This window comes from Vidua macroura, chromosome 1 (assembly GCF_024509145.1).
Source record: "Vidua macroura isolate BioBank_ID:100142 chromosome 1, ASM2450914v1, whole genome shotgun sequence".
NCBI lineage: Eukaryota > Metazoa > Chordata > Aves > Passeriformes > Viduidae > Vidua > Vidua macroura.
In genome coordinates this window covers 135,700,276-135,713,993 of record NC_071571.1, presented here as the reverse complement: position 1 = coordinate 135,713,993, position 13,718 = coordinate 135,700,276, and the positions used below count along the sequence as shown (strand labels likewise).

Here is a 13,718-nt window from a genome sequence, read left to right as displayed (position 1 = left end):
CACTCTCTATATACAGGCTGAAAACTCAGTCTTGAGGCTAGGGTCTACTAGAGGCTTCTGTGACCTTCAGGAATTTATACTGGCCTCTTACCATAACCATAACAACATCATCTGTGTATTAAGTACTTACTCACTACTTCAGGAGAACACAGCCTTCAATCCCCAGAGAGATAAAGGGAAGTCGTAGATTAGACCCTACAACACTCATAAACCAGATCATCCATTTCAACTACTCACTTAAATGTTTTTCTAAACAAAAATTAAATATATCTGTAAATATCGACAATGATTTCTTTCTTCTCCTCAAAAGGAAGAGCAGTTAGAAGGCTTTCACTGAAGTCACAAGACTGCTAGCATGCTACAGTCACTAGTGATCAGTAAGCAGTACTCTGCTCATGTTCCAATATTCACCCATAGTTGGCTCTTTTGACACCTACAGGCAGGCACCAGTTGTGTTTGTACAACATGGAACACAAAAGGCAGAAGGGGAAAACATATTGCATGAGCAGCAGCTGTGAATTCCGAAATAACAGACAATATCAACTTGCATCTAATATGCTGACTCACATTTGAGAAAAGGATAAATATTAAGATATCTGTTCGCTGTCTAAGCAGTATCAGCAAAAATGAACCAGTTTTTTCTGCATCCTTTAGAGGCAGTTCAGGACTTACTTCCCTTAATTAGTACCATATCTGTTGACATCTTCTCTCTGCTGCTACATACAGAACAGCAGGTTCAAGTTTTTATGCCTTGGTAATTTTATATTAAAATCTTAAACATTAACTGCATTCTGTCTTTAGGTTTTAAAAGAAAATTTATTTTATTGTTTATTTGTCCCATAGTAATTTTTTTTCTGGTGTGAAGTCTACTTCATACTAAAACCCCATAGCTTGCACAAGTGAGATGCCAACTCACTCCAAACTTCATGAATAAGACCTTCCCTCCTAAAACCACGTAGCCACTGGAAAAATGAACATATTAAATTATTATCTTATTTAAATTATTAAATTATCTTAAAGGCAAAAAATCCCACTAACTTCAACAATGCTGGAAGGTGAGGTGGAGTCTGGTTTCTGCCTTCATTCTCTACTACTTCTCAAAGAAGCAACACATGCAGGTATATAAATTCATGTGTGCTCATGTGTCATCACTGTGACAGGAAGTAGGATGAAGTCAGAAACAAGACACAAGTGCACCTCTTCACATATAATAAAGTAATAAATAACAACAGTAGCAAATTACCACAATAGCTACCACAATAGCTTACAGTGAGCATAAGCTCAGTTCCTAAAGGTTATATCCATGCATTTTATTAAAATAGATGCACACAATATTAACTAAACATGATGCTACTCAAGTGTTTCACAAGCTTCATGAGTGAAATGTACAGCAAGACCTGGCAGAATACAGTATTTGTGAAGATGATATGCACCATGTTCCATATATGCAACAGGCTCCTTTAGAAGGTGGACTAAGTTTAATGACAAAAAGCTTTTGATTCCTGTGAATCATCTTTTTGACTCACAAGGAAGTGATGCATATTTCAGTACGTATTAAGAAAGCTATTTTTGGATCTAAAACTCCACCTACTGGAACACAAAAACCTGAAGAAGTATATGACAACTTGACACAAACACACACCAAGTTAAAAAAAGGAAAGTTTGTTGCTTTTACTCTGCCTGGTATGTTACATACCAAAGTAAAAGCACTCACATGGTGGCAAGAGCCAAATTACTGGATTTACTGAGTATGTATGCCAGTAATGCAGAGCTACACCTGACTGTTTTTCCCAGGTATTTCAGACCAAATGGAGTTAATATAACATCAACAACAGTCACATTTACATTAACATTCTTCAACTGCTAGAACCTAAGCAGCAGGAATTTCTGTTTTGAATTTCAACTTCAAGGAAGTCTTTAGAGCAGGCTAGAATTACGTCTGAATTCCAATAAAAGCCAAGCTAATGAAATGCTTCTTGCTCCACTCCACACATTCTGTCTCTATCCAAAAGACTATCACAGCCCTCTCAGTACTTAAGCAATTATCACAGCTTGGCTTAATGTAACAGAGTGAAGTCTTGCACATATCTCTTATTCCTGGAGTAAGAGAACACCAAGAGGTCAAGTAAAGACTTTTCATAAAGCAGTTGTCATTTTTATTTATCATGTCCAGCTTCAAAAGCATTCAAAGGGAACTGTGGCAGACCTTCCCTATTTTAACATCAACTCCATAAGCATTATTTATAGGCTTAATTGTATTTCCAGTACACAACACAAGACATACTTCTCACTTCTGTTTCCCTTAGTAACCACAAATGTGAAAGCTGACTGCAGCACAGTTTGAGGGTCATTTCAAGAACAGAACAGGGAGAGAAAGGCTCCATTTTCAGATACTGATGCAGAAACTGAGTTATACAGTAAAAGGCACAGATCTACGGCAATTATTATAAGAATACCAGAAAGTCAGTATCAAGATACAGCTTCCCTTCTCAACTTTATTCTGTTATTTCCCCTGACAGCAACAGTTTACTAATAATGCTGAAAGCAGAGAACTTGCACATAATGATATAATTATTGTTACTTGTTTCTAACTAGTTACCTAAACCTGAACCAGTCAATAGTTTGATTAGCTTGGAATTTCTAAGGAAAAAAAAGGCACTTAAAGGGAAAAAACAGTATTAGCACTACCAGCTAATTCCCTCATTTAATTTCTGTCAAACTAAACTATCAGATACACAGAATTCTAACATTAAAGGCAATACATATTACAGTTTTGCTTATATTTTGTAACGCAACTTTTTAGCCTGCATTTGCTTTGCAGTAACATTCTAACAGTAAAGCAGTAACTTACTGAATATTCAAGAGTCCCTCTAGGTTTTTGAAAAGACATTCGTCGCCCATCTTTCTTGTCTGGGGTCTTCTTCTGGCCAGCATCTGAAAAAAATTGAGGCAATGTGTGTGTTAAATTCATTTTCCTCTCTCAGTACTGTCACAGGCTGCTGACTACAGCCCCGTGGGCAGACATCTAATCCACCAGTTACACAGCTTACTCCTGCTGATTCCAACAGGCACCAGCTGCTAAAATAGGGACTTCATTCCTCTGCAATGCTTTAAGAATTTGACCAATACAAACAACTGATAACTGGAAACCAGCTAACTACAGAAGTACTTGCTGCTATCCAGGAAGACATTAATGAAAACATTGGACATCAAATAGGACATTGACCCCATCAGGCAAGAAACGTTTCTGGAATTGCTGTGTTTGATTTTGTATCATACCCAGTCTGCTTTCATCTGAGGGGAGATGATTTGCAGTTCCTGCATGTTTGATCTAATCAGTTGAGATATTTTGCTGCTGTTTGATAAGTACAGAGTATTTAAAGCTTTTTTTTATAAAATAAAGAGTATTAGTATTAAATTCAGAAGTATCCTGTCTGTAGCAAACACATAGAGCTAGTAAATAAACACTAAAGATTCTACATAAATTATACAAATGAAAAACTGTTCTTTTTTTGGGACCCTGTATTTTGATGACCTGTTTCACAGGCCAAGCAAGCAACCATCTGTAACTAAAGTATGCTCTATTTTATACTAACTGGCTTGATATTTATGATCATCACAATGCACCTGTGTAGTTATATGATTCAATAGAAAGCACATAGATCTCTAGAAAAGTGAGAGTTTTAATATCTGCATCTATACACATACACATGGTTTTTTTAAATGAATCTCCTCCACCTTCAACAGTCAAATATCTGCTATTAAGAAGCCCAAAATACTTATGTGAATGAGACATTAAGTTTTCATGCTACAATGGGATTAATTTCTATCCCATTTTGATATATTCGGGTTTTTTTTACCATAATTTACTCAAATACTTCAAGCCAAATTGAATAGAAGCAAGAAACCTTATATATTTTTAAAAATACTTTAGCATGGCTACATTGAGAATAGGATATTCAGTGTAATCCACTTAAGCCTCACATAAAGTACTAAGGAAACATGCTATAAACCAACAGCATCTTTAGTGCACTATTAGATTTAATTAGTATCATGACTCCAACACTGGAAGAGACTAGAGAAGAATTAGCACAACTTTCCTACTCCCCCCTCCCAAATTTCTACATGGATAGCCAAAACTATCAAGATATAGAGGGCAGGGAAATCACAATGCAAATTACACAGCAAATTCTGCCAAAGAAGAAGAAACAAAATGACATCTTGGAAAAAAAAAAAAAAAAAAAAAAAAAAACAACACAACCCACAAGAGGAAACCTACCTCAGAAATATTTTATATTTTCTATATAGGACAAGCCACACAGGATAAAGTAGTGATTTCTAGCAGAGCCAACATAAATAATCTCCTGTGGTACTCTTTATATAGAAAAAAAGGATATAAACTTTGGTCTAATCCATCCTTTTTTTATATAGCCTGAGGAAGAATGCACCCATACCTAAAATTGATCTATGGATGGTATTAATTATGATAAATTTTTATAGCTATGAATGATATTCAAGACTAAGCCTACTTCTAAGAAGTTTCTAGCAATTCTAAAAACCTATACACTAATTCTGCACACTGCTATCTTCATTCAATACATGCAAAGGTACTCCTTCCCTTATTTACTAATAGCAGCTTTTTATAACTTAGCTGAAAGAAACATTCATTTCTGATTATATTCATAGTGTTTAAACATACTACAAATGCCTCTGAGGGAAATGAAGCCATCTCAGGAACAGTAAAATACACTGCAAGTTTGTGTGTAGGCTTAGGAACAGCAATGTTCTCCTCATCTAGGTCAAATATTTTGTTACCAAAGTTTCTACCTGACCTTGCAGCACAACAGGTGCCTCCTTAGCAAGCTACAGAAAATCTAACAGTTGCTTGACTGTAGCTGTTCCAAATTTTTCAGCCCTTATCAAAACTTTGCCAATAGCCTAATTATTTTCTTTCAAGAGCAGTGTGGGTCAAGTAATCCTAAGAGGAAGTCCAAGGATGCATATGAAAATAGACTGATCTCATCCAGGATGCCATACATGCCTTAATAATCTGTAAACAGAGAACCCTTATTCCACAACAAAACGTCTTCTTCCCCTCCTCCCCACCATTAGATGGAAGTAAAGAAGCCCCATACTACAAATACATGTACACACACTTCAATTGTATATATGACCCAATGTAGCTTGTGGGTTTTTTTTCCTCAACCCAAATTTCTTTTTTCTTCTTACTGGTTCAAGTGTCTGAAGAGCTTGCCGACAGGTGCCACTCAAGAGGTCAAGATAAATTATCTTCTCCCTCTACAGTAACTGAGCAGCAGAATGAAGCCTTCTACAAATACCCACTTCTGTTCCTTATGCCAGAAATAAAACCAGGAAATTATTTGTTCTTCACAGCAGAAGAACCTTCACTGCTGCTTTAGACTTATAATCACAGAATGATCATAAAAAAATCCTGAGTTGGAAGTCACTCACAAGGATCACTGTGTCCAACTCCTGGCCATGCCCTAGACAACATCAAGAATAACATCATGTGCCAAACTCTGGGAGTCTTAGTGTTGCAATCACTTCCCTGGGGAGACTGTTCCAGTGCCCAGTCATTCTCTGCTTGAGGAAGCTTTTCTTAATACCCAGCCTAAACCTCCCTTTACATGGCCTTATGGTGCTCCCTTGGACCCTGTCACTGGTCAGAGAGAAGAGGCCAGTGCCAGTCCCTCCCATTTCCCCCTTCTTGAGGAAGCTGCAGGTCTCTATGAGGTCTCCTCTTCTGCAAGCTGGACAAGACCAAGTGACTTCAGCCACTTCTCATATGGTTTCCATTCTAGGCCCTTCAGAGATTTAAGAGAACCAGTAACTTCAGGAAAGTAAGATCAAACAGAGGGTAGGGGTGGGGAAGACAGGTCCCTGTTAAAGGCATCATGTAGGAAAGCCAGGAGAGCTCCTCCCTAAAGTTTCCCAGAGTTTATAGTCTGCAGTTACAGTTTTTGATGTCCTCCCCTCCCATACCTAAGGCAGTAAATCCTACCCTTCCCATCAGTGCCCACTTCCACTCCTTCAGTCTGTGAAGGCATTACCTCCCCCCTCACTATATGGGTACAGGATTCAAGTGTTTCATAACCTGACACGATGTAAGTCTCCTGACTCAACAAGAGATGGAGGTAGGCAACACTGAGCTCCATCTCAGTGTGTGCTGACTACCCAGCTGGCTAAGCTATCAAAATCCACACCTCTGCCCACAGCCCAAGTCCTCCAGCTGTCTGTTCATACAGAACACATCAATTTTGACCTAACCTCTCAGAAACAAAACTAGGATGTATTTCAGCTGTGAAAATAGGTCAGAGCAGTAGAAACATGAATTCAACTTCCCTGATGACACACTACAAAGCCTCTATCTCTCACTAAATGAGTCAGCTATTCATTTTTGAGGGCAAAGCAAATGCATCTTTCAGCCATTCCAGTGCCCCTAGCATTCTAGGAAGCATATGCAAGCAGAAATAACAGAAAGAATGCAGTGGTCTAAAAAGTCCTCAGACCCAACAAGAGTCAGTCTGATGCTTTCATTTTACTTATTTTCCAGGTAACTCTTGCACAGGCATTCATTTTGTTAGGTTACACACAAGCATTACTTCATCTGCCAGCAGCAAGCCAGCAAGGCTAACAAAGGCTGATGCTCTCAGACCACACTAAGAAAAACTTGACATCACTGACCACACTTAAACACAACCTCAGGAGTCAAGTAACTTGTTTAACATGGGATCTGGGGTGCTATGTTATCAGAGCTCTTAGCTGTGCTGTTTTAGACAGAAAGAAGACAAGACTTTTTGTAACATCAGGATTCATGCATTAATTCTCAACTACCTCTTCACAGGACTGGGCGGGCCTCCACAACAGCTTGAAACATTGAAGTCAAGAAGTGTGTGCCAGGTCCACAAATGACAAGAAAATATTTCAGCTAGGATTTAAAATACTAGAACTAGAAAGATGCAAAACACAGTGTTCAAAGTGACACAAGACCAATATTTAGTCTGAATGCACAGACTCAGAATCTTGAGGTTAAATAGCTGCAGCATAAGAACGATTATATATGATCATCCAACACAGAAAAGAGGACTTTCTGTTTCAACATACTTATACAAGATAGGAAAAGGGGGTTATGAACATGTTTTAGGAAGATGCAGTTTTCAATAAGGCAGTTTTGACATTAGAATATGAAATAGTCAGTGGCATTCAACTCAAAACAACTAAAGTCAAATTCCTAACATTTAGAGCAGGCCTTCTATAAACAATCTCTATATGGCCCTGTGCCACTAAGTTTTGGTTGACTGAAAATATTCTTGTGGTACTGCTAGCTCAAATTATTATGACAAGAGTGGCATTTCTCATTTCTTAGTATGCCACCTAAGCTTAATTGTAGAACTCCAATTGGCTGTTCACTGATGCTTTTAGCACATCCTCTGGAGTTCTGGCACTAAGAGCTGGTAAAGATAAGGATACAAGCTAAAACTGCTTAGGAGGATCTACAAGCTCTGCATAGAGTAAAATGAATTCACTTTCCTTTAACTTTGTCTGCACACTAAGATTAAATCTCAATTTGCAATGTTTCTCAGCTGATATGTCATTCATTCCAATGTAACAAAAATAACAAAAATCACTTTTTCCAGAGAAAGAAATTGATAAATCAAACAAGTATCCTCTGATAAAAAGCAAAGAATCTGGACAAGTCCACAATTACTGCAAATAGTTTAAAATTAATAAATGAGCTCAAAGTATCAAGCTTATTATTATCAAGAAGGTAAGAAAAAGATGATTCATCCACTGTGCCACACCCCAACAAGAACTGTACATTTGTGCATCAGATTTACAGGTGTTTAAAAAAAGGAAAAGGCAGCAACTTTGTCAAATTCTTGTCTAGGACACAGTTTTTCACAGGATCTTAAATATACAGCACATATGGGGTAATGAATCAAAGTAAGAAAAGTAGTCTGAAATATTTTCAAATACTTCTTTATTTAGCAGTACATGGAAACAACGCACTAATTGATAAAACAGGAAGCACAGATATTACATCTTTATTAGATTAGTTCTGCTCAATAACAATTAGATCATTATAATCCATTCATAAAGAAACAAAAGAGATTAAAGTAGGAAATCTTTATATTCCAAAAGACCTTGTGACCTGACTCTCCTAACAGCAGGGACTACATTTCAGTCAGCAACTGTCTCATTAACCCTTCTCCCCTCCTGCAGTTAGATATGCTTACGATAATTACAGGAATATTACGATAATTACAGGAATATTATCTTCCAACGTCTTAGGAACCAGAAACACAGGCCCTAACAGTAGCCTACAAGATACTTGTAGTCTGCAGTTTAGCCAAAATGGTAAGCTTTCAGACCAAGGCAATGTCATAATGCCTCCTTCAGTCTCTTCTTGCTAAGCAACTGATATTTATTCTGATTCAGTCTCTCCAAGTCATGCTCTCAAAACTCTTGATCCTTATCACTGCTCTTCACATGATGCTTTTGTTCACATTTTTCTCAAGCAAGCCCCCATGCTCAATGAATCTGAGACCTTGCTAATGTTGCATTAGCATGTCAAACACATCAAAATAGCTTTTTCCTGAACGGATACAGCATCAATCCAATCCAATGTGATTCCCCCTTACACACGACACTCTGCTATCCAGTCAGATGCATAGTATGTAGGCAGAAATAATTAAATTTATGATTTCAGGAATAAAAACAATTGAAGAGAAACAAACTTAAGACAGGACACTTCTCCAAGTGGCTAGAATGTGCTCTGTGCATGATACTCCTGGTATGTGCATCACAAGGGCTTTCTTCTAAAATAAGATTTCACATTCAAAGTAAACAGAAATGCTTTACCAAATTTTCAGATTATGCCACAGTTGTCTAATCAACAGTAAGCTTCCTTTCCTGTTCCATTTGCAATATACACGTATACACTTTAATACATTAGAAACCACCCAACTCCAATCTCCACCTTCCATATAATCTCTCTGTAGTCCAAACACATCTTTTAATGAAACTTGCAAAAATCTTGTCTGCACTATTGATACAGCAAGTCAACTTTTCCAATAACAACTCACCACCTCTTTCAGATATTTAAGCCCATTTAGTTGTACATGCTTAAGCCTACCACATCAGCAGTTTGACCATCAAGCAGCAATATCAAGTTATATCCTTACATATCTTCAAGAATTTACACTTTGCCTTATCACACTTAAGCCCATGATACCTACCCCTTTCTAAGAGTTCAAAGTCAGTCAGCTTATCCTGCTGACTTGTGCACTACAACTGCTCTGCTCAGATGAAAAGAGATGTGTTGTGAAGTCACTTGTAGAGCCCCAGTGAACATCTTACTGTACAAGTTTATTGCATTAGGTTTGCAGATAAATAGGGGACCAGTACATGATAGCAGGGCTGCCATTCAGCAGGACCTGGACAGGCTGGGGAGCAAGCTGAAAGGAACCTAATGGAATTCAGCAGGACAAGTCTTCTGCACAGGAGGGAAGAGCCCTTGGTGTTGTAAAGCTGGCACTGCTCAGCCAAGGAGCAGCTCTGCTGAAAAAAAACCCCAAGGGTCTTGGTAGGCAGAAGCCAAAACAGGAGCCTGAAGCATGACCTGGAAACAAAGAGGGGCCAGCAGCATCCTCAGCTGTATTACTATAAACCGAGGTCAGCAGACTGAGAGCACACTTATTATCCTTGCATTGCACTGCCTTTGTAATAGTGGCTCTAGTGGCTCCCCCTGCCCCCATTCAATATAAGGAAGGCACAGACAAACAAAACTATTTCGGTGAAGGGACACCAAGGTAGTCGGGGGCTGTGAGAAGAGGCCAGGAAAACAGAGCCTCTCCAGTCTGAAGTGGTTTTGAAGGACTGTAACAGCAGCCATCCTGTACCTTTCTAAATAGCTTTCCCAGAGGTGTCAAGATGACAGAGCCAGTGACATATAGCAGGATAACAAAAGGTAACAGACAAAGAAGAAACAAAAGGGCTTCTGAGTAGACAGAAGGCAAAAACTCCTAATTTATCAGTGCAGCTGATAAATATCAGTGCAGTTTCCATCTCTGGACATTTCCAAAGCAGAATAAAGCACTGAGAAACCTAGCCTGAAACCATCACCTTCCCAACTTTAGCAGGGTTAAACAGCCTTACTTGCAATTTGAGTTACCTGTAACTATGATTCCTTCCATTTTTCTGGCAAGCAATACAGATACATAAGACCACCCCATCAAACTAAGCCAGAGGGAAATTTATATATATAACACAAGATGTATTGCTTACTGATGAAAAGAAATTATTCATACATGTAGTGACCTGAAATGCTGCTATGAGTACGCAGGTTCTCAGTATCACCTTCTAGACTGTTTGAATGTTAGAAATGGAAATTAACCAGAAAAATTAAGATGAAAACACAACCAATATAACACAGTAAAAAAAAAAAAATGCAATACAGTCAAAGGATACTAGAACAAAATGTTTCAGTCATCTGCTAGATTAGTATATAAACTAAACTTCAGTTAAACATTTGATACATCAGAATCCTGCTGAACAGCAAAAACTGGATAAAGAATTATAAAATATGTAAAAGATTCAGTGAAGAGGAGAGAAATACAAATCAGGAGAATGGAGAGGTGTATTAATGAGATCCCAATGGGGTAGTTTTTAACACAGTTCAATTGCACATCAGCAGACAAATTCAAAAGGATAATCAACAGCAAAGGCTGTGTAAAAGGACACACAATGAATTCTGAAGTTCCAAAGCTTGGAGGAACAAAAGCAGGGAAGGATGCAATAGTACAAAGCAGAACCTGAAGTAAAAGATTATTTAACATCACATGCACCAAGGGAATACTCAAGAAATCCTGTACACTAGTAGCACAGAAGTCTGAAGAAGAGCTTGTGCATACATTAACATATCACAAGATGACTGAGTCACCAGCCTGATACATTCCAAGATCACATTTGCTTCTTATGCCTGTACCAACTGAATTATTTTCAGCCATGAAAGCAAAGCATTCGCATCTCTGTAAAGGGTGTTGGTACATTTCATATGTGCTTCATCCGGAACAGTGTGTACAAGAAAACTCACAGAAGTGCGTCTCCCCAGTTTGAATCCTCTTTCCTACTTTATCATACACCTGGTAATTTCTTAAAAATGAGGTACTGAATCAAGATGAAAGCAGAAAACCTGCCTTATTCTTATATTTGTCTTATATTTGCTTTATTCTAAGACAGATTTTTTTGAAAGAAAGAAACTAACTTTTACAGCAAGATTTGAGAAATGTATTATAAGTTGGCACTGCACATTTATCCTTCTAATGTACTGCTGCTACCTTGACCATAGTAGAGAGGACTGACAAGCCACACAGTTTACTGGATATACTGTGTATGGTAGCCTTACCAATCAAGACTCCAAAGCTGGTATGAAAGAAATGTATATAAGCCCACAGGCCAGATGGTTCAGAACTGAACAATCAAGTTGAACCTGAGGGAGAAAAACACAACAAAAGTTTCAATAGAAGGCAGCTATAAGAGCTTCCCTGACAGACTGGTTGAGAGGAGTCTCTGAATCACTGATTTTTATTTTATGTCTGTACTTAATGAAAGACACACTGCAGGAAGTCAGCACTACCCATGCAGTGTATCTTCTCTCTCCATGAAGTGAGGTGAAAATATCTAGGAGGGAAGAAGCATAATACTCTAGGTACGAAAGTATATCCTCACAGAATGAAAAGCTTATCCAGAAGAGAAGCCTCTTGAATACATTTACTCCAGCCTCCAGTTTGAACTAGAATTATCGTCAACATCAAATCAGGTCAGCTTAAAGCTGTCCCAGGGACGGACCACTCTATGTGAAGTTTTTTCTATTGTCCAGTTTAAACCTCCTAAGCTAAAACTCATGGCTGCTGCTCCTCCTTGATCTCTTAGCACTAAGAAGAGTGTGTCCCTCCAGGTAGATGAAGGTCATTATTAGATTGCCTGTAAGTTGCCTTGGTCTCCCTCTGCATCACTAAAGCCCAGCTCCCTCAACCCCTCCTCACAAGCCATATGCCCTGTGCCCCTAAATAAACTGGCTGGACCCTCTGTAGCTCCCCAGCAGCTCTCCTTAACAATGGTACACAAACCAAAGAGCACATTCAATGTACAGCCTCAGCAGAGTCACAGAAAAGAAGCAAAACCATGTCCCTCCACTGCTGGTCACACTCTTCTTACACAGCAAAGCAAACAACAGACTGAACTACGGGATGTGCTGCTGGCTCATTTAAGTAAAAGGTTTGTATAGATGAGACTCAAATTAAACTGAACCTTCAAGTTAATTCTGCAGAAAAGATAATTCTTAACCACACATTCCCTAAAGTCTTGAGTTGCATCTTAAAGCAACTAAAACCACATGCAACTTTAGCATGCTAACCTCTATAGTACATAATAATGAAGAAAAATTACACTGTTCTAGCTAAAGTTTCTAGGTAAATCCAGGCTTGAATACATACCTATTAGCTCATCCTATAAATTATCAATAGATTATACTTAAAAGTTTAATTTCAAAGCTTACAGGCCTTTTTAAAAAAATAATTATGTTACACTCTGACATTGAGAGTCTCTTTACTAAAGCCAGATGTTTTCTCTTGACTTTCTAATTATATTCGCATTTTTATCCTGCATCACAACCATTAAAAGACAAAATCTTTATGAAGTTCTTTCACTGACTACGCTGCTGACACAAACAGTGTAAACCAGATAAACAGGTTTGCAGCCTCCTATGGCACTACTCAGTCTCTTCCAGTGCGTCCGTTCTCCCTACTAAGAAATACTATAGACTGTTCTGCATGTGTCCAAAGAAGTGATTTAAAACACAGCATTTGAACAGACTTGCCTCCCTGAACTTGGAAACATGATAGAAAAGCTGTTCAATTGTTCAAAAAGACAAGCATAAAAACAGTAAAGGTAAAATTCTTAATATTACATTTGACTGAGATACTTCATTGTAGAAGCTAAAATAGGTTTGCTTTTGTTTCATATAAGTTGAAACATGGTTTTAAGGCATTTATGAAGAACTAGTCTCTTAACAAGTAATGCAGTCTCAACTGAACCACTCAAAAAAAAAAAAAAATCCAACAAAAAATACCCCAAAACACTGAAAGCCTTAAGCGGAGAAGAAAAATTACAGTAATAGGTGGGTCTGGGTTCAGAACACTGCAGAGACTAAGCATTTGGAGCATTTAGAGTCTGCCATTAAGTCTTAAGCTAATGCCAGGGGATCCATCTCTAATTAAAACAGAGGTTTGATTTCAAATGAAGCATTGTAATCATTGTTACAGCTTCCACAGCACGCATTACCAGGACACAGGTGGTTTGTGAAAGCCAGCAAAATGCTTGACAGAAGAATTCTACAGTCATAAGGATTTGTTTCTGCTCATAACTCATAGAAACTCTGTAAAAGGGAAGGCAGCACAGGAGGGCCAAGGTCTACCTGCCTTGCACATAGTTCACCTAGGTGAGGAAAAAGGTGCATTAAAGTCCATATATGCAGAAACTCACTCTGCATTCTAGAACTTGTCATTAACACAAATTTTAGCATTACATTATGAAAGCATCTGAAAAGATACATTTTCTGCTCAAAGCTAGATGAAAAAAACCCAGAACATTACAATGCAGTCTAAGTTAAGCCTTTCTCCCAGAAGAAGAGGGGA

At 38.1% G+C, this 13,718-nt stretch overlaps 1 protein-coding gene across 6 annotated transcripts in view; it reads right to left on the bottom strand.

The window, feature by feature from the left end:
- Window positions 1-13,718, bottom strand: part of OXR1 (oxidation resistance 1) — a 138,615-nt gene that overhangs the window by 58,281 nt on the left and 66,616 nt on the right. For 5 of the 6 annotated variants that reach the window (XM_053993634.1, XM_053994410.1, XM_053996021.1 and 2 more), the window contains one exon: window positions 2,852-2,934. In XM_053993634.1, the coding sequence (XP_053849609.1) occupies window positions 2,852-2,934 (83 nt within the window). Of the gene's footprint in view, window positions 1-2,851; window positions 2,935-11,428; window positions 11,445-13,718 lie in introns of those variants that run through there. The other variant, XM_053996839.1, reaches the window with a different exon arrangement.